The sequence below is a fragment of the Miscanthus floridulus genome, unplaced genomic scaffold (genome assembly GCF_019320115.1).
Source record: "Miscanthus floridulus cultivar M001 unplaced genomic scaffold, ASM1932011v1 fs_790_1_2, whole genome shotgun sequence".
Lineage (NCBI taxonomy): Eukaryota > Viridiplantae > Streptophyta > Magnoliopsida > Poales > Poaceae > Miscanthus > Miscanthus floridulus.
This window is the reverse complement of record NW_027097280.1, coordinates 30230-51166: the sequence shown is the minus strand read 5'-3', so window position 1 is coordinate 51166 and position 20937 is coordinate 30230. Positions and strand designations below refer to the sequence as shown.

Genomic DNA, 20937 nt, shown 5'->3' with positions numbered 1-20937 from the left:
GTCCTTATTCTGCTTGCCTTTGCTTTTGTATAATTCGCTCCTTTTCGGGTTTATAAGATCAAATATGTTCTTATTGCTTTTGCAGCATGTAACATCAACAGCATGTCTATTTCAGTAACCATATACCTATTATTTACCTATATTGTATTCACCTTTTTTCTTTTGGAATTTTCCAGCAAGTCAACTATGAGTGGGTGCGTACTTGTAGCCTTACAGGCTGGACAATGGACCTTGAGGAGATTACTACTGATGGACATGGACACGTAAATAGAGAATACACTACTAAGGAAGTCCTATGCTTTTTTGAAGATGATCCTTTGTTGTTATTATTTTCATGAACTGAATTAACATGTATGTTTAGATGTCTCAATAGGACGTGTATTGTTTACAAACGAATACATGGTTTTTTAATTCTATTTGCATTTTTTGCAATTCTTTGCCATATATGGCTGGCCACGCCGTGGGTTTCCAACTTTTTTGGTCCACCGCACATGAAACAATTTCGGCTTGGACTGGAGCGGGAGTAGGTGCGTGGCGCGCTGACCGCTGACGTGTCTCCGACTCCGAGCCCCGTAGGACGCCGGCCGCTCCTGTCCATCGACCACCGCTGACGCTGCATCGCTGACCCACCATAGATCGAGCTCGAGCTCCAGTGGTATAGGTCCCCTACTTCCTCTTCCTGAGCATGGATTTACCCAATGCTTCCTCTTCCTCGCCGATGGCGACAACGCAAGGTGAGTAGTGAGCATGACTTCACAGATCTATTTGTTCCATAAATCGATATTGACCGGACCAGGCTAATAGCTCCTCCCCAAAGCTAAGAATCCAGCTGAAAGGGACAAAGTCAACTCGGTAGTGCCGACCATTAGTCATCTAGTGAATCTCATCAGAGGTCTGGTCATAGAAGTATGTGGCATGAAATTGTGCAAGGACCTCCTCATTCTAGTATACTGGAAACCCATGATGTCTGAAAGCTAGAACCTATCACAAATTTTGATTACCTTGTCAAACTCAGGCTTCTCCTTCTCCTGCATCTCATCCCAATCAATATACTGCATCTTGATGATCTTGGTTTTCTTGGATGCAAGAATGGCAGTGGCATAAAAGTTGGAATGAAACTCATTCCAGAATCTGTAATCAATGCCCAAATCCTTGTGCACTGCATAGGGATTGATCCCCCTTGCCTCTTCCACCAGCTTCCAACTCTTGGAATAGTTGACAACTGCATGCTGGCGGGAGTCATCTGGAGGTCTCATGATGATCTCACCCTCAAAATCTCTCATGTATCTGTCATCAAACTTAGAGAGATGTTGTGGGGTGTCAGGAATGGCATCAGTGGTACGACCTATTATCTCCAACCCCTCCTCATGTTCAATGTATTGCTCGTGCCTCCTCCTATCACCAAGTCCCCTTGGAGCTGCACTACTACCTGCTGCTGTTGACCTCCCTCGACCACAGCGAGGTGGATCCTTGTCTCTTTGCTCATTCGTCTTTATTTTCCCCCTTTGGTCATTATCTCCGTGCTCCATCTTCTCAAATGAGGATTGGAGAGGGAAAAAGAGCAATTGCTTAGGCCAAGAGCAGCAACAATCATCGATGGCGTTGGGTACATCATGCTTATTTCATATCTTTTGAGTACATCATGTTGGCTTGGGCCATATAAGCTTCCCTAACTCTTTTGTTCTTATTGTCAAAAGCTTATATGAACCAAGCATGTTGAAAACCTCATCTCTTTTACATACTCGAGGTTGTATTATCATCAATCACCAAAAAGGGGGAGATTGAAAGCATCTAGGCCCCTAGTTGGGTTTCGGTGATTAATGACAATACAAGATTACTATGACTAACGTGTGTTTTTGCAGAGGCAATTAAGTTAGGTCATGGTAATGGCAATTGATTGGGCAATCATGGTTGTCATTCCCCTATGATGGAAATCGTTTTGGTTTTCAAAGGATAGACGACAAGGTTAAGGATGGACTAGTTCTAAGTGTCGTTTGGTGTTGAAGAGACACTTAGAGTAGTTTAGGACTTTGTTTTTCCTTTGGCCATACTATTAAGAGGGGTATGGACTAGTAGCTTGACCTAGGTGAGTCTAGTGGGTTAGGTGTGGTGCACACTTATCAAATCTAGCACTAGGTAGCTCCCTAAGTAGCCCTAAGATCAATTGGAGCAATCTTCATTCACATATGATTTTGAGTTGGAAGTGAATGGAGGGTCAAATGTTGACCAGACGCTGGTTCCGGTGTGACCGAACGCTGGCGCAGAGTCCAGTCAGTTCATTTGATCAAGGTGAAGTCGTCTGGTTGCGACCGGACACTGAGTGAAATGTGACCGGATGCTGGGTGCCTGAGTCCGGTCAACTCTAGTAAGGTTTCAGAGAGGGAGAATCCTGATTAGATGCGTCTGGTCAGTGCTGACCAGACACTGGTCAGGTTCCGGCTACTGACCAAACGCTGAGCACCAAAGTGATCGGACACTGGGTGCCAGAGTCCGGTCAACATCAGTAAGGTTCCAGAGAGTAGTTTTTGTGACTGAACATGTCCGGTCAGTGCTGATCAGACATTGGTCAGTGTCCGGTCACAACTTAACTACTCGGTGGAGGGGAGAACTGACCGGAGCGTCCGGTCACCTTGATTGGAGCGTCCGGTCACCCTGTAGAGGCACATAACGGTTCATTTTGAATGAGGGGTTATAAATACTTTCTCTATTCACTTAAGGGATCATTTTTGCTCATTTCAACAGCTGAGAAACATCCTTGAGAGTGCCAAGGAGAGCAAGGTCCTAGTGAGGTGATTGAGATTTGAGAATCCAAGAGAGAGGCCTCATTAGTGAAAAGAGAGTAGCAAGTGTGCATCCACCCTTCTCAGTAGGCTTGTTGTGGTCAAGTGAGAGTTCTTGCTTGTTACTCTTGGTGATCGCCATCACCTAGACAGCTTGGTGGTGATTGGGAGTTTGGTGATCATCCGATGGAGCTTATGGATGACCCAACTCAAGTTGTGAGCGGTTGTGGGTGATTCATCGCGACGGAGTGTCGAAGAATCAACCCATAGAGAGCACTTGATCCTTGCGCAGATCAAGGGGGAGCTACACCCTTGCGCGGGTGCTCCAATGAGGACTAGTGGGGAGTGGCAACTCTCAGATACCTCGGCAAAACATCGCCGCATTCCTCCTTCTCTCTTTACTTTAAGCATTTACTTTGAGTAATTCAATTATTGTCTTTACATTCATAGAATTGCCATGGTAGAGTAGGATTGGAACTTATGTTGCAAAACTTTTGTGCGATAGAATATTAGAAACATATTCTAGGCACAAGGGGTGAAGTGGGCCAAGTGTAGGGTTTAGTTATTGCAAAGAACTTTAGAATTAGCCCAATTTACCCCCTCTTGGGCATCTTGATCCTTTTAAAGGATACGGCGACATATTTGTTGTCGTCATTCTTCTTGCCCTTTCCTTTCTTATCCTTCTTGCTATGCACTTGATAGGATTCATCATCATCACCACCTTTGGAGCTGCTAGATAGCTCACTTGAAGATGCATTGGAGGGTTTTGCTTCTTGTTCCTTCTTCTTTCTTGCTTCTCTTGTTTTTCTTCTAGCTTCTCTCTTGAGTCTTCTTTCTTCTTTTCTTGCTTTCTTCTCTTCTAACCGCTGCTGCTCCTTCTGCTTCTCTCTTGCTTCTCTTTTCTCTTTTCTAGCTGCCCTTCTTCTTCTTCTTCTTCTTCTTCTTCTTTCTTCTTCATTTTGATCTTTTTCGACATCGATTGCCTCTAGCTGCGGGAGCATGGAGTTGCTCGCTGCAGAGGCACTAAGCTCACTGCTATCGGTGTCATGCAGCCCAACATCCTCTAGATCGACATTGATGGGCTTTAGAACATCGGATCTTCCCCCGAGCTCCATACCTCACGCGGTGAAGCGTACATGAGGTAACCTAGCTCTGATACCACTTGTAGGATCTCTTGAACGCCTAGAGGGGGGGGGGTGAATACACCTGTAAAAATTCAACTCAAACCAAAGTCAAATTCACCCGTGGCACTACCGCTCTATGAGCGCGGCACTGCCACACCTGCAGGAGAGATTAGTTCACAGTTTAAAATCTACCCAATGAAATTTAGATTGGGTAAATTTCTTGGCTTCCTGCAGGATAGTAGATCATAGATCGACAACTGAAAGTGGTGGAAACACCACACACAAGTAGATCAGCCTCAAACTCTAGAAATCACCTCAATCAACAATATGTCATGCAAGTAATGTAAATCAAGTACAAGTGACACAATGATTTATCCTGTGGTTTGGCTCGCCACCAAGGTTTGCCTACCTCCACGTTGTTGAGGTTAGCCACTAAGGCTTAGAGCTTTCCAGCCCTTCCTCATTCTCAACTTAAAAGACTTAACTCTTGAGATGAGGGGTGAGTTTACTAGCTTCAAGAGATGGTTACAAACCTCCCGGGGCGGCCACACAAGTTGGCAAGCTCCATGGGTGATGCTCTAGCTGACTAGGAGCCAAGCTCCAAGAGTAACAAACACAACCGTCAGCCAAAACGTGAACCAAGTGCTCTTTAGAGTTTGGTAATCAATGGAGCTGCTCTCTAATCGAGTTTGGGACCCTTTTTCCTCAAGGATTGATGGGAAAATCAATGGATTTGCTTAAGGGCTTGAGGTCAACAATGGAGTGAGAGAAAGAGAGCTCATGCTCTGTTTTGAGCGTGCTGAAGTGAGGAAGAAGAGAGCTGGTTACTGTTGGAAAGAAGGGGAAGATATATATACCCCCACCCCCAACGGTCACTTGAATCGCATATAGCCATTGGAGAGGAAAGGGAAAGGTATATATACCCCCAGCCCTCAACGGACACCGCACCCAAGGGTCGGGCGAGATGAAGCCCGTGGCCTTGAGGTCGGGCGAGACGAAGCCCGCGGCCTCGGGGACGGGCGAGATGAAGCCCGTGACCAAGGGGTCGGGCGAGCCAAAGCCCGCAACCAAGGGGTCGGACAAGCCTCTCTTCAAGTACGGTAGTGCCGCACCACGCAAGACAACAATGGTAATAGTGAAGTGTAGACTATCTTGGCTATGAATCTGGAGATGCATGTGGTTGTTTGAGCACTTGGTAGCACATATTAGCTTAAGCATTGTGTCCTCCTTTATAGTACGGTTTTTTCTATACTCAAATTCAAGATATAAAAGAATCGTAAACCTCTTTTGAATTTGATGCCATCTATATTTTTAATTGGGGGCTCCTCCGTTTCGTGCAGCATCCTCGAATATAAATTCCCTGCTTGCCATCTCGATAAATCTCATTAGTTCTCTAATTGCGTGATCATTATCACTAAAACCCACAATTAAGGCTTGATTGCACTTTCAAAGGGTACGACGCCGATTGCGCCGCAGTCGCTTGTCCATGAATGGACCGGGTTTCCACCCGTGGAAGACATGGCTGGGGGCACGAGAACACGATGCCCCCAACAAGGAAATCGGTGCCCACAGGCGTTGTCGTCGCCAAGGCTTTCGCCCTAGGTGCCCCTAGCACATACGTCGAGTTAAGCTGCCGGATCCTAGTCTATCGCCACCGTCGTTGTCACTGCCATCCCGTAGAAGCCCCTCTAGTGGGGCATTGATGCGTCGGCTGCTCACAGCAGCCGCGCAGCTGCGTCTGCTGCCTCCCCCTCCGTCCGGGTAACATACAGAGCTGGATTTACCCTACCACGCGCGTCACCCTGCCGCACGCCGAAGCCATCGCCAGCTGTCGTCGCCGGCTCAAGCACCCGCCATCGACGCTGCCGACCTCCGCCAGCCACCGTCAGGCGCATGCCCCACCACGGGCGCCGCCCCCTGCCCCAGGGGGCCGGATATGGCCGTCAGGGCGCCAGGGCCGGATCATCTTGTTGATTTGTTCCATATATTTGGCTTTGTGACCCATGTCTACATTCCCGTGGATGAGAATGGATCAAGCAGGGGAGTTGCCTATGTCAAATTTGCTCATAGACGTGAAGCTGAGTCTGCCATCGAAAGAGTCAATGGGTGGGTTTATGAAAACCTTACTCTCCAAGTTGGGTGGGCAGCACCAAGGCTGAACTAGCTAGTTTTCTACACTATGTACTTGTATAGCATATTACTAGTGTGGTGTTCACGTTAGTATAATAGACTGAACTATTTTTTTTATACTATGTGTTAGCATGGCATATTCCCAGTGGTGTCCATCTAGCATTATTCTGTTTGGGCAGTTATGATGCTAGTGTTATTTTGCTGCCGCAAGAATATTGTTATCTTGTTAAGCCTAGATCCTCTGAGCCCCAACTTTGTTGTGTTAGGGCCTGTTTAGTTCCACCAAATTTTTAACTTTGACACTATGCAAAAAGAAGATTCTCCGTCACATCAAACTTGCGGTACATGCATAGAGTACTAAATATTGACGAAATCAAAAACTAATTGCACAGTTTAGTTGTACTTTGCGAGACGAACATTTTGAGCCTAATTAGTCAATGATTGGACAATTATTACCAAATAAAAACAAAACGACACTATAACTACCGTGCGTTTGGCGGCCGAACTAAACGTGGCCTTAGTTTTCTTGTGGGCCTAGCTCGTGGATCTTGCTGCGCCACCCTGAGTTGAGCCAGATAGAAGTGGTTTTAGCCTCTCTTTTTTTTGAAACTTGGTTTTAGCCTTTTGGTCCTCATGCGGGCCTCTGGGCGATCGCCAGTTGATCAGAGTTGTGTTCTCTCGCCATTTGCACAAGTATTCTTTGTGTTTTCATGTAAAAGCTCATGTATACAAATAAACTCTGAGTACTGAGTGAGAATAAGTTATTTGAAACTAAATATGTGTGTAATAAATGCAACTTCTTCTTTATTCTCGAGATAGTTGATGGTCGAATTTTGATACTCAATGACCGTCAATATGGTTTGCCATATGTAGTTGTAAACCTGTTATCACTTCTTTGTCAACTAGTGAAAATATCTACCTTTGAGGAGGTACCCTTGGGATCTAATGATGCTACTCAATAAGCATAGTTGGTGCACTTCGATACCTAACACTTACTTCGTCTACATAGCTTTTCCTTGTAAGCAAGGTCTGTCAATATTTACATGCTCCTACTACCATTGGGCTGTTGTGAAGAGAATTTTGAGGTACTTAAAACAGAAAAAAAAACAATGTCCCAAGATTGAACTAAAAATTGGTAAGTCAAAGTCTCTTTTGATTAGTGCATTCTCATATGCAAATTGGGCTTGATGCCTAGATGACAGAAGGTCTACATATGTTTTTTTTTTCATATTTCTTGGTTCTAATCTTGTCTCATGGAGTCCAGCGAAACAGGCTACGGTGTCCAGGTCAAGTACTGTGGCAGAACATAAGGCTGTCGCAAACCATATTTCTTGGTTCTAATCTTGTCTGATGGAGTCCACCGAAATGGGCTAAGGTGTCCACGTCGAGTTCTGTGGCAGAATATAAGGCTGTCGTTAATGCCACTGCAGAAATAATGTTGATATAAATCTTGTTGCAGAAGATTGGTGTACAAGGACCACATGCTGCAAAATTATGGTATGATGACAATATTGGGGCTAAATATCTTTCAACACATCCAGTGTTCCATGCTCACACAAAACATACAGAAGTTGACCATCATTTTGTCCCCTTTTGGAGATTAAAGGCATGTTTGGTTGGTGACCATAACTTGCTAATCACAGGTTCGTCATGCCACAGTTTTTTTGGCAGCTGTGTGGTTCACTGCCACAGCTATGGTATGCCACACTTTTTTAGCACCCTGATACATATGTCATAGACTCATTTATTTGCCGAACTTTGCCACAAGTGTGGCTTCAATTTTGCTTGCCACACTTTCTGTGGTAGCCACAGTTTGTCGAAGGTCAGGTGTAGCAAATTACGGCATGAACCAAACAGACCCCAAATTGCAGATGGAGTCACTAAAGCTCTACCTGTACCGCAGTTGAACTTCAAACTCCGCTGTGATTGAGGGAGGGCTGTTAGAAGTAGCAACCTTGTTATATATCAACAAACTGAACTAGCTTGATATGCGTAGCATATAGATCTTTTGGAATTTGTTGTACTTTAGGATTGTTGATCAAGTATGTTATATAAGCCGACTGAAGCTATTTTATTGTGGGAGAAAATTCTAGCTGAAAAGCCGGCTAATAAGTTCAAGCGAACAGGGCACGCCCATGAAAAAGGTGCTGCTTCTCCCAGACGCTTTTGCGCCTCTGATCACCTTTTCAACCATAGCTCTGATTCATTGAACAATGTCTGTCTCTTTTATACCCAGTTTCCAGTTCGTTGATTTAAGAGGAAGATACTCTATATTCGGATATTCAGTACCCAGCTGGCCAGTCCAGCCCGGCCGCAGCTCCAGCCTGCAGCAGCTAACATCTAAACCACAGAACAAGGTAACCAAAATCTATTTTGCTTGAACACTGTCGATCAGCTGCTGGCGCTGCCGTCGCTAAAAGCACATGTAAATCCTGCATCTGAATTGATGTCTCAGCTACCCACTGCACCCGCAGCAGCTTCAGCCGCCAACGATGTTTCTCCTGTTTCAGTCTTCCAGTGGTCTCGGCTCTGAAGATCCCGGTTGGCGCTTGCACTCCTCCGGCAACTGGAAAACGCAAGATGTTCAGTCATCTGCGGCATTTTGCAACTCTGGGCTGTTTGTTTCCGGGCAACAAGCAAACAACCTTCAAGATTGCAACTTCTGATCAGTGCAAACGCTGAAGGAACAAACGAAGACAGACCTGATTACCTGAAGCTTGTGCTTGTAAACACCTGCCATCCGACATTGCGTTCGGCACCTTCTGCAACTCCCACACTGGCTTCCAAGATTCACTTGCAGGCTGCTGCTGCAAGGATCTAGTGGACCAGTGGTATCTTCAGGCTCAGGGGTATCCTGTTGCTCCGAACATCCGGCTACCAGCTCCTGCTCAAACAAGAACAGATGCCAATGTAGGCCCAGTGCCAAGTTTGCAGGCACAGCTCCTCTCTCTTTTTTACACGTTTGCAGGTACAGCTTATACAGCTTAATTAAAGTGGTCTTCTTCTATCCGGTAGCTCTTGAACACACAAGTATGTTCACTCATTAGCAGAGCAGGTAGCAGCACCATCCTGTATGTAATGGCACCGTCTGTCAGGGTTATACTGCAGATGGATTAACCATGGCAAATGCAGAGTGATTACCACTACTATCACCCAGTGTAGCATGCATCAGTCTCTTTTACTACATGACAGTACCAGAAACGTCAATGATGATGCTGCTCCTGTAGGGGGAGGAAGGTACTTAACTTTTATTGATGAGAAAACACAGGGGCGTGGGACCCACAGGTGGCAAAAGGGTTTTCTGGCACGCGTACACCTACGCAACCACACAGGCGTACTGTAGTACTAGTATATCTCAGAGGGACTTTTCCTGTTCGGTGGCTTGCCCTGACGTGATTTTAACCCTCTACCTGAAATGGCCAGAATGCCCTTCCTGCCGCCTGGTTAAGCTAACTGCGACGGTGGGTTACCCGCTCAGGCTGGCATCGCTTCACTGAAAATGGACCGAATAAAGTGGCGTATACGTACACCGGTATACAAGTAGTAGTATATTTATGATTCATATACGCCGTGGGTCCCACCCTCTGGGGATATTTATGAGCCCCACTTTCCTTTCACATGCAGGTACTCTCTGTTAACGTCACACCTCCTGCCAATAATTAAGTCTTTTTTTAAAAAAAATCTAGAATTAAGTTATACTCCTTCCGTTCAGAAAAAAAACGTAACTATTGGAACTAGACACGACGTGTGTTCAGATTTAGAGTTAGAATTACGTTTTTTTTTATTTTTACGAAAGAGTATATATATATATATGCACGGTCCGTTATCTGAAATTGCTTTAATTATAGTATAATAGTGCACTTTAGTCCAGGTGGCGAAATGACAGCGTAGTACCTGTGCTACTCTGAACCGTGGTTAAGTTTGGGGCACCCTTAAAAATTAGTATTTGGCATCAAATGAGGGCAAAGTTCAAAACGGACTCGGATTTTTTTTACTCTACCTTGCTGCAAGTCACCTACTTTTTTCCTACAAGTACCCCCGGCACTCAATTTTTTTTTTGGCGAGGTTGACAGAGAATTTGAGCAAAAAGAGAGAAAAAGAAAAAGATCTGTATTTTAAGCCCCTGAATAAATTTGGGGGAAAAATACAATTTCGAAGGTGTTCGTGGCTTCGAATCTCCGTCAATTCGCTCCGCTCCTCCAACGGATCCACTCAGGTACTTTCAGACATCGATTCCCCTCCTTCTTAGCTTCCGATCGAGCTACGGTTCGCGGCTCATGGCGGCGTGGGGCGGCAGATCGAGGCGCTAGGGTTTGGGGTCGCCGCCTCTGGGATCAACCTGCGCCGCGCTCGCCGGCCGCCGCCAGATCTCGCCCCGCACCGACGGAGCTCCTCTTCCTCCACCTCGCTGGCCCGCGCCGCCGTAGCTCTCAATATTCCTCTAGCGGATCGCCCCATCCCCACTCCCATCCAAACGCCTCTAAAAGTTTGGGATCGCCCGGTCCCGTCGCCAACTGCACACGGTAGGTTCGATTGGAGCTGGATTGGTGGGGTGGGGGTATCTGCTGTCTAGTGTTGATTTCGGATTCAGCTGCTCTGCTCCTTTCGCGGCCTGGCCTGCTAAAGTTTGGGGTTCTAGGTTTTCTGCTCCTCGTGTGCAGCTGTACTGCAAGTCCCCATTTCGGTGCAAATTTTAGTAACTGGTGCTTCGTTTCTTCCGTCTGTTCTCGGATATTCCTCACACTGTCACGTTTTGTGCAGGTTGTGGTGCTGAAAATCTAGCTTTGGGATTGATGCGAGTGTAGTAAGTTCTTGCTCGGTGGTCGGTCTTGGGCTCTTCTGTTCAAGCTCAGGAGTCGAGGCCAACCGAGTTCTGTGCTGAAGATGAAGATGGGTGCAGACCCAAGTACCCAGGATGTGATGGTGGAGGCAGCCCTCAAAGCAAAGCATGCAGCAGAGCGCAAGTTCCATGCACGTAACATCAAGAGTGCCCGGAGGTCAGCGCTCAAGGCTCATAGCTTGTGCCCATCACTTGAGGGCATATCTCAGATGATCTCAACACTTGATGTTCACCTTGCATCTGAGTCGAAGATTGATGGGGAGAGTGACTGGTACAAGATACTGTCTCTCAGTGCCATGGCTGATGAAGAGGAGGTGAAGAAACAGTACAGAAAGCTAGCTCTCCAGTTGCACCCAGACAAGAACAAGTCGGTTGGTGCAGAGGTTGCCTTCAGACTTATCTCGGAGGCATGGAGTGTATTGTCTGACAAGAGCAGGAAGATGCTTTATGATCAGAAGAGGAGAGGTCATTGTGCGGCGAATGTGTCCAATGGTTTGTATGCTTGTGATACAAAGGTCAGTAAGCGAGCACGAAAAAATGCTGCTGCCGCTGCCGCTGCCTCTGCCTCAGCAGCTGTCGAGGCTACTACTCGTCCTGCAGGGGCTAACACATTCTGGACATCATGCAACCGCTGCAGGATGCAGTATGAGTACTTGAGAATTTATCTGAACCACAACCTTCTGTGCCCAAACTGTCACCATGCATTCATGGCTGTAGAAACTGGGTTTCCCTGCAATGGAACCAGTTCTTCATTCACCTGGACAACCAAGCCACAAGAGCAGCAGAACCAAAATACTGTTGTTGACCATTCATATCAATCAGCGAGCAGAACATCAAGTGTTCCAGGCACTGGACATGGAGCATACCAGCAAGAGAACACTTATGAGTTGTACAATAACCAAAGTTTCCAGTTCACTCAGTACCCCAAGACAACAGGCGCTGCTGCTACAAATGGTTACAGTACACAGGCCTTAGAGAAATCAAAGAGAAAACATGAAGAGAACTACATATACAATTATTTTTCAAGTGGCAATGACAATGAGTATCCATCAGGGCGTGGACGGCATTCAAAAAGGAGGCGGAGTTTCAGTAATGGCTATGCATCTGTGGACTGCAATGGGGAGACTCTGGCTGCAACTGCAGGTATGACTGTGATTGCCGATGGAGGAAGAGTTAATGGTACATCAGGGGAAAAGTTTAGATCTGCAGTAAGTGCAAGAAAAACTAATGTCTTGAGGGAGATCTTCCAACTTGACACCCGTGGTATTCTTCTTGAGAAAGCCAAAGCAGAAGTTCGTGAAAAATTACAAGGCTGGAATATTTCGACATCTAGCCAGTTTGCCAAGAAAGGGAAATCAGAAAGAAGAGAGAAGCATGTTGAAAACAATATAAAGGTTAATGGCATCCTCTCTGACAATCCAATCAATAAATGCAAGAAATACAGTTCAATAGATGCAGATATCGAGATCCCTGTGACTGATGTATTGAATCCAGAACAGATGCGTCTACCTATGTCCATTGATGTCCCTGACCCAGATTTCCATGACTTTGATAAAGATCGAACAGAAAGAGCCTTTGGCAATGATCAGATCTGGGCTACATATGATAGTGAAGATGGCATGCCTCGCCTATATGCAATGGTACAGAAAGTTATTTCAATGAAACCTTTCAGGATACGAATGAGCTTCCTCAATTCTAAGTCCAACAATGAACTGGCACCAATAAACTGGATCGCCTCAGGTTTTACGAAGACATGTGGTGATTTTAGGATTGGAAGATACCAGATTACTGAAACAGTCAACATCTTTTCCCACAGAGTTTGCTGGAGTAAAGGTCCTCGGGGAATTATCAGGATTATTCCCCAAAAAGGTGATACATGGGCTGTGTACCGGAACTGGTCTCCTGATTGGAATGAACTTACACCAGATGATGTGATATATAAGTATGAGATAGTAGAAGTGATCGATGATTTCACTGAAGAGCAAGGTCTGAGTGTTGTCCCATTGCTGAAGGTAGCTGGTTTCAAAGCAGTTTTCCACAGGCTCACGGGCCCCGATGTGGTCAGAAGAATACCGAAGGAAGAGCTTTTCCGCTTCTCTCATCGGGTTCCTTCTCGCCTGCTCACTGGTGAAGAAAGAAATAATGCTCCAAAAGGTTGCCATGAGTTGGATCCCGCTGCAACTCCAGTTGACCTGCTTAAGATTATTACAGATGTTAAGGAAGATACCACACAGTGAAGCTCCGAGTAGAACTCAACTTGTCTGTCCTACAGACTTGCAACTGCGAGCTAGCATGGCTGAAGTCTCATTATGTTGTTCACTCACTGGTCAGCATCATATGGCTCACTTGCCTTAATCTATCATTGAACTTCTGGATGACAATGAGGACTTTATTAGGCATTTCTAACATTTAATTTTATGTAATATCGATATCGTATAGAGCAAACGATTATCGAGAGGCTGCATATCGTGCTGAGGCCAGTTCTCAAAATGGCAGGCCTCATGACTTGTTGGGAGGTAGGTGCCACTAAGTGATACTCGTCTGTAAGGTTATGTCAAGTAAGAGCGTAGTTAGAGACTGCTGCCTGGCTTTACTCTGTACCCGCACTCATTTACTTATCATGTTGTATTTTCATTAATGCATAGCATAATCCTAATATTATCTATCGAATTAAGTAATTTTGATTAAATATTATGTCTTTTCTGTGGTGCCAATTACTCTTCTACTCTTGTTCAAAGATTTATGTACAGACGAGTCTTACAAATGGTCTGTAAATGTTCAGAGGTTAATCGGTTTCACATATTTACAGTGTGGAAGACAGACTATCATTGTGGTAGAAATATGGTTCCTGTAGACTATATACGGTATACCATTCTAGAAGAATATGTGAATTGACCGTATTAATACCATTCTAGAAGAATGTGTGAATTGACTGTATTAATACCGAACTTATGGATGTATGGTTTGCCTTCGTAACACGGCGAATTTAGTTTGGCATAATGTGTATTTGCAGAACAGTAATTTCATCATTCTAGGCCAAATAAGCATAACTGTCCTGATTCCAACTCCAACATGAAATGCATCTTGGTGATCAGTGTATGATACATTCCATGCCATTTGAAGGCGGTGTTGTCAGTCCAGTGACCAAAATTTGTCCAATGAATCCAACAAACTGCAGTGTGACCCCGAAAAAATGGGTAAGCTAAATGCTGCACTCAAAGTAGAATCAGCAGCTGCATACAACAATGGGTTGATGCTTCAGGCCAACATCGAGGATCCAACAATGATAATGATGTCTAGTCAGTTAGCCACAGATTGACAATCTCGTATTGAATCACAAAATAATTGAGATACAGACATTTCAGTGGTAGACGACAATGGCACCTTATCAGTATCGCTAAAGGCCCAATTATCACCAGATATCTTGAGAGCACAATATGTGGATGGCGTTGTTCACTGCTATTCAGCTAACATCGAACATGGCTGTCGATGACGATGCAACTCATCTCTGTTCCCCTTTTTCTTTTTGCAACACTTTCGCCGGATGAAAATAATAATAATGAGAACAAAAAAGGGAAAAAGTACAATATATTTAAGTCTCTCATAAACGATCAAGTTGCAAGACTGGCACTGAAGATGCCAACTGTTTCACCATCGCACTAGCTGTCTGTAAAGGTACGCTTGGATGTACTGATGTACAGAACTGCATTCAGAAGACTGCTCTCAGAATTTGAGCGATATAGATCTCAGAATATCCTTATCGTATTGTACGTACCATTATTTCCTCTTATGAAGGCATCACCGTATTTATTCTTTAGCTGACCATTGATGTATTCTTCAGTTTGCTCCATCGCAATGTTCATGTATCCATAAAGACAAGCCAGAATACCTGATTTGGATCAGGGAAACTTCACAAGTGTGATTGACCAAGCAATGGGTTTAGCAAATTCGTTTTTCAGTTATTCATACAATAGAAATAGAAACAGAGAGAAAAGTATTCTTCAGCATGTAAGCGGGCCTAATCCATAAATATGAGCACTGATTATTGGCCACCATGAGTATTAAAGTGGAGAAATTGGAAATGGATCTTCTAGCGAATTCAACACAATTTGACATAATGGATACACTAGGAACATGGAGTCACAAATTCTGTAGACACCCGGTGTACTTTATTTTAAAAGGAATAAGGAAATTCTTCTTCATACAAGTGACATACATCCTAGGTTGTTTTTTATTGAAGATTATAAGAAACTCGACGTAGGTCAAATATTCACAAGGGTATACAAACATGTAGTAGCACTTAGCAAGGAAACTAATGCAATTAATAACAGGACTAACAACTAGCAACTGCATACGGACATGTACCAACATATTCAGAGAAACCCCAACCATATCATCATAGCATCCACATTTTTGTTTAAGGGCAGGAATCAGATCAGAATGAAAGTGAAATTTCGAAGTGCTTATGCTTCGAAGAAAGGCTAGAAAATATAGCCCGTAGGGACTGCATACACAATTTTGGCATGGCTCGTCCAAGCCACAAACCAAACACACCCTTCATATCTATTACAGGGCATTCAATACTACAATGAAAAACATGCCAATAATCGTACAGAAAACCACACCTATCTGACTATCCAAAATCACAACTTTCACAGGAATATCTCACCTCTCCACTGTCCCTGAATCATAATCCTTGTTAGAGCACCACACAATTATCTCTGAAGTCATAACACAATCCATGACTTAGAACTGGTAAAGTAATCCATGATGCTAACAGCACAGGGCAGGACAGAGTCGTATGCATAACCAAAACACCAGGCTTAAAACTCTACAGGGGATTTGTTCAAAAGCCAAATCTACAGGTGATGCCTAGGGTTTAATTTAATGTATGAATCTGATTAGCCACGTTGAAATCGCTTAAGCAAGACCAAAATTCTCATGGGAATCACAATATCATATTCTATCGCGGTTGTCACGCTCCATCAAACACAAGTTATCTTTATAAGGAACAATAAACAAAATTTGCCCCATTGTTCTGCATAAACACAATAAAGACAGGGTACAAGTTATCTTTACAAGTTGTCACCTAATATCTTTACAAGTTATCTTTACAAGTTATTACCTCTGCATAAACAAAATTTGCCACATTGCTCCACCAAGCACAAGTTATCTTTACAAGTTACCACCTAATAATATCCCCAGCTAAACACAATAAAGACAGGGTACATGTTTCTCCTGGAATTAAGAATAAAAATAGTTGAACAAGCATGACTGTACCTCCAGGAGGGTTTGGAACATTGTTAGATGTGGGCGAAGGGCGAAAGGTGAGAAACAGAGCGGAGGGCTGAGGTGACCTCGGTAGTCGACGCCGGAGTTGAGCTTGACAACGACGGGGCGGCCCCTGATGGACTTGAGGAAGTCCGACGGCGTCTTCATCGTCCCGCCGGCGCCCGAGCCGGGCCTGTCGCCGCCGCCGCCGCTGCTCATCTTGCGCGCTGTGCCCGGTGTGGCGGTGTCCCTGTGTTGCGGATTGCGGGTGGGCCAGGTGGGTGCGACCCGTTTGGACTCCGGCCGGAGCCGCCTGATTCCTGGTCGGTGTCAGTGCCGTTTACTCTGGGTCCCATGTGTCAGTACCGTCTGTAGATGACAACAACCCGTCGTCCACAGTCGTGTCCAAAATATCCTTTCTTCTTCTTTTTTCGCGAATATCCTATCTTCTTTTTCCAAAATCTCCTTTACGCACTCTGTCGTGTACCAGCGCGCAGTGGAAACCACGTTTGTAATAAATAAACGCCGACACGTCGGTCCCACACCGACAAGCGAGTAGCGTGTACGTTTTCGGGCGAGGGACGTGGCGCCGTCGTCTTGCGAGTCCCATTCCCATCTGAGCCACACATCTCTGAACAAAAGCAGGGAGGCCTCCACGCACATCCCCCTCCGTGCCACCCACCCGCCCCCAAACCCTCGCGCCGCCTCCGAGACAGCCGCCGCAACCATGGCCACCGCCGCCGCCGCCGCCGCCGCCGCGCTCACCGGCGCCACTACCGCTGCACCCAAGGCGAGGCGCCGGGCGAACCTCCTGGCCTCCCGGCGCGCCCTCGCCGCGACCATCAGGTGCTCCGCGGCGTCACCCGCCACGCTGACGGCTCCCCCGGCCACCCCGCTCCGGCCGTGGGGCCCCACCGAGCCCCGCAAGGGCGCCGACATCCTCGTCGAGGCCCTCGAGCGCTGCGGTGTCCGCGACGTCTTCGCCTACCCCGGCGGCGCGTCCATGGAGATCCACCAGGCACTCACCCGCTCCCCCGTCATCGCCAACCACCTCTTCCGCCACGAGCAAGGGGAGGCCTTCGCCGCCTCTGGCTTCGCGCGCTCCTCGGGCCGCGTCGGCGTCTGCGTCGCCACCTCCGGCCCCGGCGCCACCAACCTAGTCTCCGCGCTCGCCGACGCGCTGCTCGACTCCGTCCCCATGGTCGCCATCACGGGACAGGTGCCGCGGCGCATGATTGGCACCGACGCCTTCCAGGAGACGCCCATCGTCGAGGTCACCCGCTCCATCACCAAGCACAACTACCTGGTCCTCGACGTCGACGACATCCCCCGCGTCGTGCAGGAGGCCTTCTTCCTCGCCTCCTCTGGTCGCCCGGGACCGGTGCTTGTCGACATCCCCAAGGACATCCAGCAGCAGATGGCGGTGCCGGTCTGGGACACGCCCATGAGTCTGCCTGGGTACATTGCGCGCCTTCCCAAGCCTCCTGCGACTGAATTGCTTGAGCAGGTGCTGCGTCTTGTTGGTGAATCGCGGCGCCCTGTTCTTTATGTTGGCGGTGGCTGCGCAGCATCTGGTGAGGAGTTGCGCCGCTTTGTGGAGATGACTGGAATCCCAGTCACAACTACTCTTATGGGCCTTGGCAACTTCCCCGGCGACGACCCACTGTCTCTGCGCATGCTTGGTATGCATGGCACAGTGTATGCAAATTATGCAGTGGATAAGGCTGATCTGTTGCTTGCATTTGGTGTGCGGTTTGATGATCGTGTGACAGGAAAGATTGAGGCTTTTGCAAGCAGGGCTAAGATTGTGCACATTGATATTGATCCGGCTGAGATTGGCAAGAACAAACAGCCACATGTGTCCATCTGTGCAGATGTTAAGCTTGCTTTGCAGGGCATGAATGCTCTTCTGGAAGGAAGCACATCAAAGAAGAGCTTTGACTTTGGTTCATGGCACGATGAGTTGGATCAGCAGAAGAGAGAATTCCCCCTTGGGTATAAAACTTTTGATGAGGAGATCCAGCCACAATATGCTATCCAGGTTCTTGATGAGCTGACAAAAGGGGAGGCCATCATTGCCACAGGTGTTGGGCAGCACCAGATGTGGGCGGCACAGTACTACACTTACAAGCGGCCAAGGCAGTGGTTGTCTTCGGCTGGTCTTGGGGCTATGGGATTTGGTTTGCCGGCTGCTGCTGGCGCTGCTGTGGCCAACCCATGTGTCACTGTTGTTGACATCGACGGAGATGGTAGCTTCCTCATGAACATTCAGGAGCTAGCTATGATCCGAATTGAGAACCTCCCAGTGAAGGTCTTTGTGCTAAACAACCAGCACCTTGGGATGGTGGTGCAGTGGGAGGACAGGTTCTATAAGGCCAACAGAGCACACACATACTTGGGAAACCCAGAGAATGAAAGTGAGATATATCCAGATTTCGTGACAATTGCCAAAGGGTTCAACATTCCAGCAGTCCGTGTGACAAAGAAGAGCGAAGTCCATGCAGCAATCAAGAAGATGCTCGAGACTCCAGGGCCGTACCTCTTGGATATAATCGTCCCGCACCAGGAGCATGTGTTGCCTATGATCCCTAGTGGTGGTGCTTTCAAGGATATGATCCTGGATGGTGATGGCAGGACTGTGTATTGATCTAAATTTCAGCAAGCACCGCCTCCCTGTCTTTCTTTGACATGCATATGAGCTAGTACAAGGGTGATAGGTGTTATCTATGTGATGGTCTCCTGTGTTCTATCTTTTTGTAAGCCGTCAGCTATCTATAGTGTGCTTGTTTGATGTACTCTGTTATGGTAATCTTTTAAGTAGTTTCCTACCTTGTAGTTGTGTAGTCTGTTGTTTTTGTGCTGGCATATCTGTCATAAGAGGTCATGTAAGTGCCTTTTGCTACAGATAAATAAGGTAATAAGCATTGCTATGCAGTGGTTCTGAATTGGCTTCTGTTGCCAAATTTAGTTGTCCAACTGGTCCTTGCTTTTGTTTTAGCTCTTTTTTCCTTGTTTATTTATTATTATTGTTAATTCCAACTCAACATATGATGTATGGAAGGATGCACATTTGTGCATGAAAGGGCTACTTATATCCAATTTGTTCTTATAAGTATGTTCCTTCATGTGCACTCAAATCGGCTCAATGTGTTATTTGCCATTACAAGTCGTTCAATCCTTCGCACTCAAAGTGGGCTCAAGTTCCATTTTAAAATAAATAAATAAAATTGGCTCAAGTTTCCTCGTGTGCGGACGCAATGCACGCGAAACGAAACGCTGGTCAAAGAAGCCTAACGCTTTCCACGACGCTGGTGTGCCGGTGCTGAAGAAGACAGCGGATGCTGAGGCTTGAACGGTAAAGCTATCGTTTGTTTTGATTGATTGCCAATCCATTTCCCAAAGATATGGATCAAACATCTCAACTTCCACGTATATAAGACTGATACCAGCGAGACTTCCTTTCTTGAGGTTCAACGAGGGGCATTCTATCCACTCGTTATTCCTTGAGCTATAGCATTCCACTATGAAAAGAAAATAACCAGATAGAAGTAAATACATGCCACAAAAAATGAAAAGGTCATTCACTCTTTTAACTTAACCACCTGGAATTAAAATGATTTCCTTCTCAAGTTGGATCTGGCAAAAGCTTTTGATCGTCTGGAATGGGATTTTATCGCCACTGCTCTCCTACGTCAAGGTATCATGGTTATTTCATCAACCTCATCAGAACCTGTATATCCACTCCCACATTCTCGGTCCTTGTCAACGGAAGCCACGCCTACTTTTCGAGCGCAACGAGGTATCCGCCAAGGCTGTCCCTTATCACCTTTTTGTTATTGCAATTAATCAACTGTCCAATAGGCTTCAATCTGAGATGCAAAATAGCAATCGGACAGGTATCTCTTTGGGACTTTGGGTCCAAACTTCCTCCTATCCACTCCATGCTTTTTCCAGATGATGTGATTCTTTGTGGTAATGCCTCAGTTGCAGAAGCTACCACCATTCGCCATATTTTTCAGGAGCTCTCAGCTGCTTCGGGCTAAATGCCTAAATTCCAAACTTCCAAAAATTAGCCACTCTTTTTAGCAAGAGAGTTGACAACAACACCAAAGACCAAATCAAATCTATCTTCTCCTACCCAACACCATGCACCTGGGACACCCCCGTGATCTTCAACCATAGAGACAGAACCAAAGCCTATGAGTTCATCATCAACAAATTCAGGGCCAAGCTGATCACAGTCAAAGCAAATACGTTAAACCATGCTGGGCGACTCACCTACATCAAATTTGTTCTTGCATCCATTATATATTACATGTCAACTGTCCTCTTCTCCAAGAGTTTTGTGGAAAGGATTATTGCCATCATTAGAAGATTTTGGTGGCCACGTGTCCAAGATGACAATACTACTTCCCCCATTGCCTTCCGCTCTTCGGAGGACATTTATCGATCCAGAGAAAATGGAGGCTTGGGAATTAGAGACCTTTACACTTTAAACAAGAGCCTCACCACTAAAGCTGCTTAGAACATAGTGACCAACAAAAACAGTTTCCTCACTGCCATCCTTCAAGCAAAATATTTCCCGAATAATTCTTTTTGGACTACAAAAAGCAATGGACCTCGCTCTGTTTCCTGGTCCTCTGTTGTACAAGTAAAGAAGGATCTCGAGCAAAACTCAGTCTACCAAATTCAATCAAGTAACACCTCCATCTGGTCCAGCCCGTGGTACCCTATATTGTGAGGAGGATGAAACCTTTGTTGAATCATATGATGGAGTGACTTAAATCTATGT

At 46.0% G+C, this 20937-nt stretch overlaps 4 protein-coding genes across 5 annotated transcripts; 3 read left to right on the top strand and 1 right to left on the bottom strand.

The window, feature by feature from the left end:
- The first annotated feature begins 5840 nt into the window (after positions 1-5840).
- LOC136533150 (uncharacterized) lies at positions 5841-8567 on the top strand. Its single transcript, XM_066525719.1, has 3 exons — positions 5841-6010; positions 8271-8391; positions 8490-8567. The coding sequence occupies exons 1-3, from the start codon at positions 5841-5843 to the stop codon at positions 8565-8567; spliced, it is 369 nt and encodes a 122-aa protein (XP_066381816.1).
- A 1454-nt stretch (positions 8568-10021) lies between these two features.
- Positions 10022-13588, top strand: LOC136533145 (uncharacterized). Its single transcript, XM_066525715.1, has 2 exons — positions 10022-10250; positions 10796-13588. Exon 2 carries the CDS (start codon positions 10919-10921, stop codon positions 13109-13111), a length of 2193 nt encoding a protein of 730 aa, XP_066381812.1. The 5' UTR covers positions 10022-10250; positions 10796-10918; the 3' UTR covers positions 13112-13588.
- A 427-nt stretch (positions 13589-14015) lies between these two features.
- On the bottom strand, positions 14016-16664 carry LOC136533147 (uncharacterized). Of its 2 annotated transcripts, XR_010778406.1 has the most exons (4): positions 16232-16664; positions 15544-15595; positions 14650-14763; positions 14555-14577 (listed from the first exon to the last, which is right to left on the bottom strand). XR_010778406.1 is itself a non-coding variant. In XM_066525717.1 (3 exons), the coding sequence occupies exons 1-3, from the start codon at positions 16362-16364 to the stop codon at positions 14534-14536; spliced, it is 291 nt and encodes a 96-aa protein (XP_066381814.1). In that variant the 5' UTR covers positions 16365-16642; the 3' UTR covers positions 14016-14533. The 2 variants fall into 2 exon arrangements, 1 of the variants encoding a protein (XP_066381814.1); XM_066525717.1 differs by lacking the exon at positions 15544-15595 and having other exon boundaries at positions 14016-14577; positions 16232-16642.
- Positions 16665-16807: 143 nt separating this feature from the next.
- LOC136533146 (acetolactate synthase 1, chloroplastic-like) lies at positions 16808-19265 on the top strand. Its single transcript, XM_066525716.1, has one exon. It carries the CDS (start codon positions 16873-16875, stop codon positions 18790-18792), a length of 1920 nt encoding a protein of 639 aa, XP_066381813.1. The 5' UTR covers positions 16808-16872; the 3' UTR covers positions 18793-19265.
- Positions 19266-20937: the final 1672 nt, after the last annotated feature.

Excerpts from the sequence above, each read along its gene's own strand:
- LOC136533150 (XM_066525719.1), top strand. The coding sequence starts at position 5,841 with ATGGCCGTCAGGGCGCCAGGGCCGGATCATCTTGTTGATTTGTTCCAT. Across the intron at positions 6,011-8,270 it reads GCCATCGAAAGAGTCAATGG|TTTCCAGTTCGTTGATTTAA; the intron begins GTGGGTTTATGA and ends TTTTATACCCAG. Across the intron at positions 8,392-8,489 it reads CATCTAAACCACAGAACAAG|CTACCCACTGCACCCGCAGC; the intron begins GTAACCAAAATC and ends TTGATGTCTCAG.
- LOC136533145 (XM_066525715.1), top strand. The coding sequence starts at position 10,919 with ATGAAGATGGGTGCAGACCCAAGTACCCAGGATGTGATGGTGGAGGCA.
- LOC136533147 (XM_066525717.1), bottom strand. The coding sequence starts at position 16,364 with ATGAGCAGCGGCGGCGGCGGCGACAGGCCCGGCTCGGGCGCCGGCGGG. Across the intron at positions 14,764-16,231 it reads CTCCGGCGTCGACTACCGAG|GTATTCTGGCTTGTCTTTAT; the intron begins GTCACCTCAGCC and ends GATCCAAATCAG. Across the intron at positions 14,578-14,649 it reads CTTCATAAGAGGAAATAATG|TTCTGTACATCAGTACATCC; the intron begins GTACGTACAATA and ends TTCTGAATGCAG.
- LOC136533146 (XM_066525716.1), top strand. The coding sequence starts at position 16,873 with ATGGCCACCGCCGCCGCCGCCGCCGCCGCCGCGCTCACCGGCGCCACT.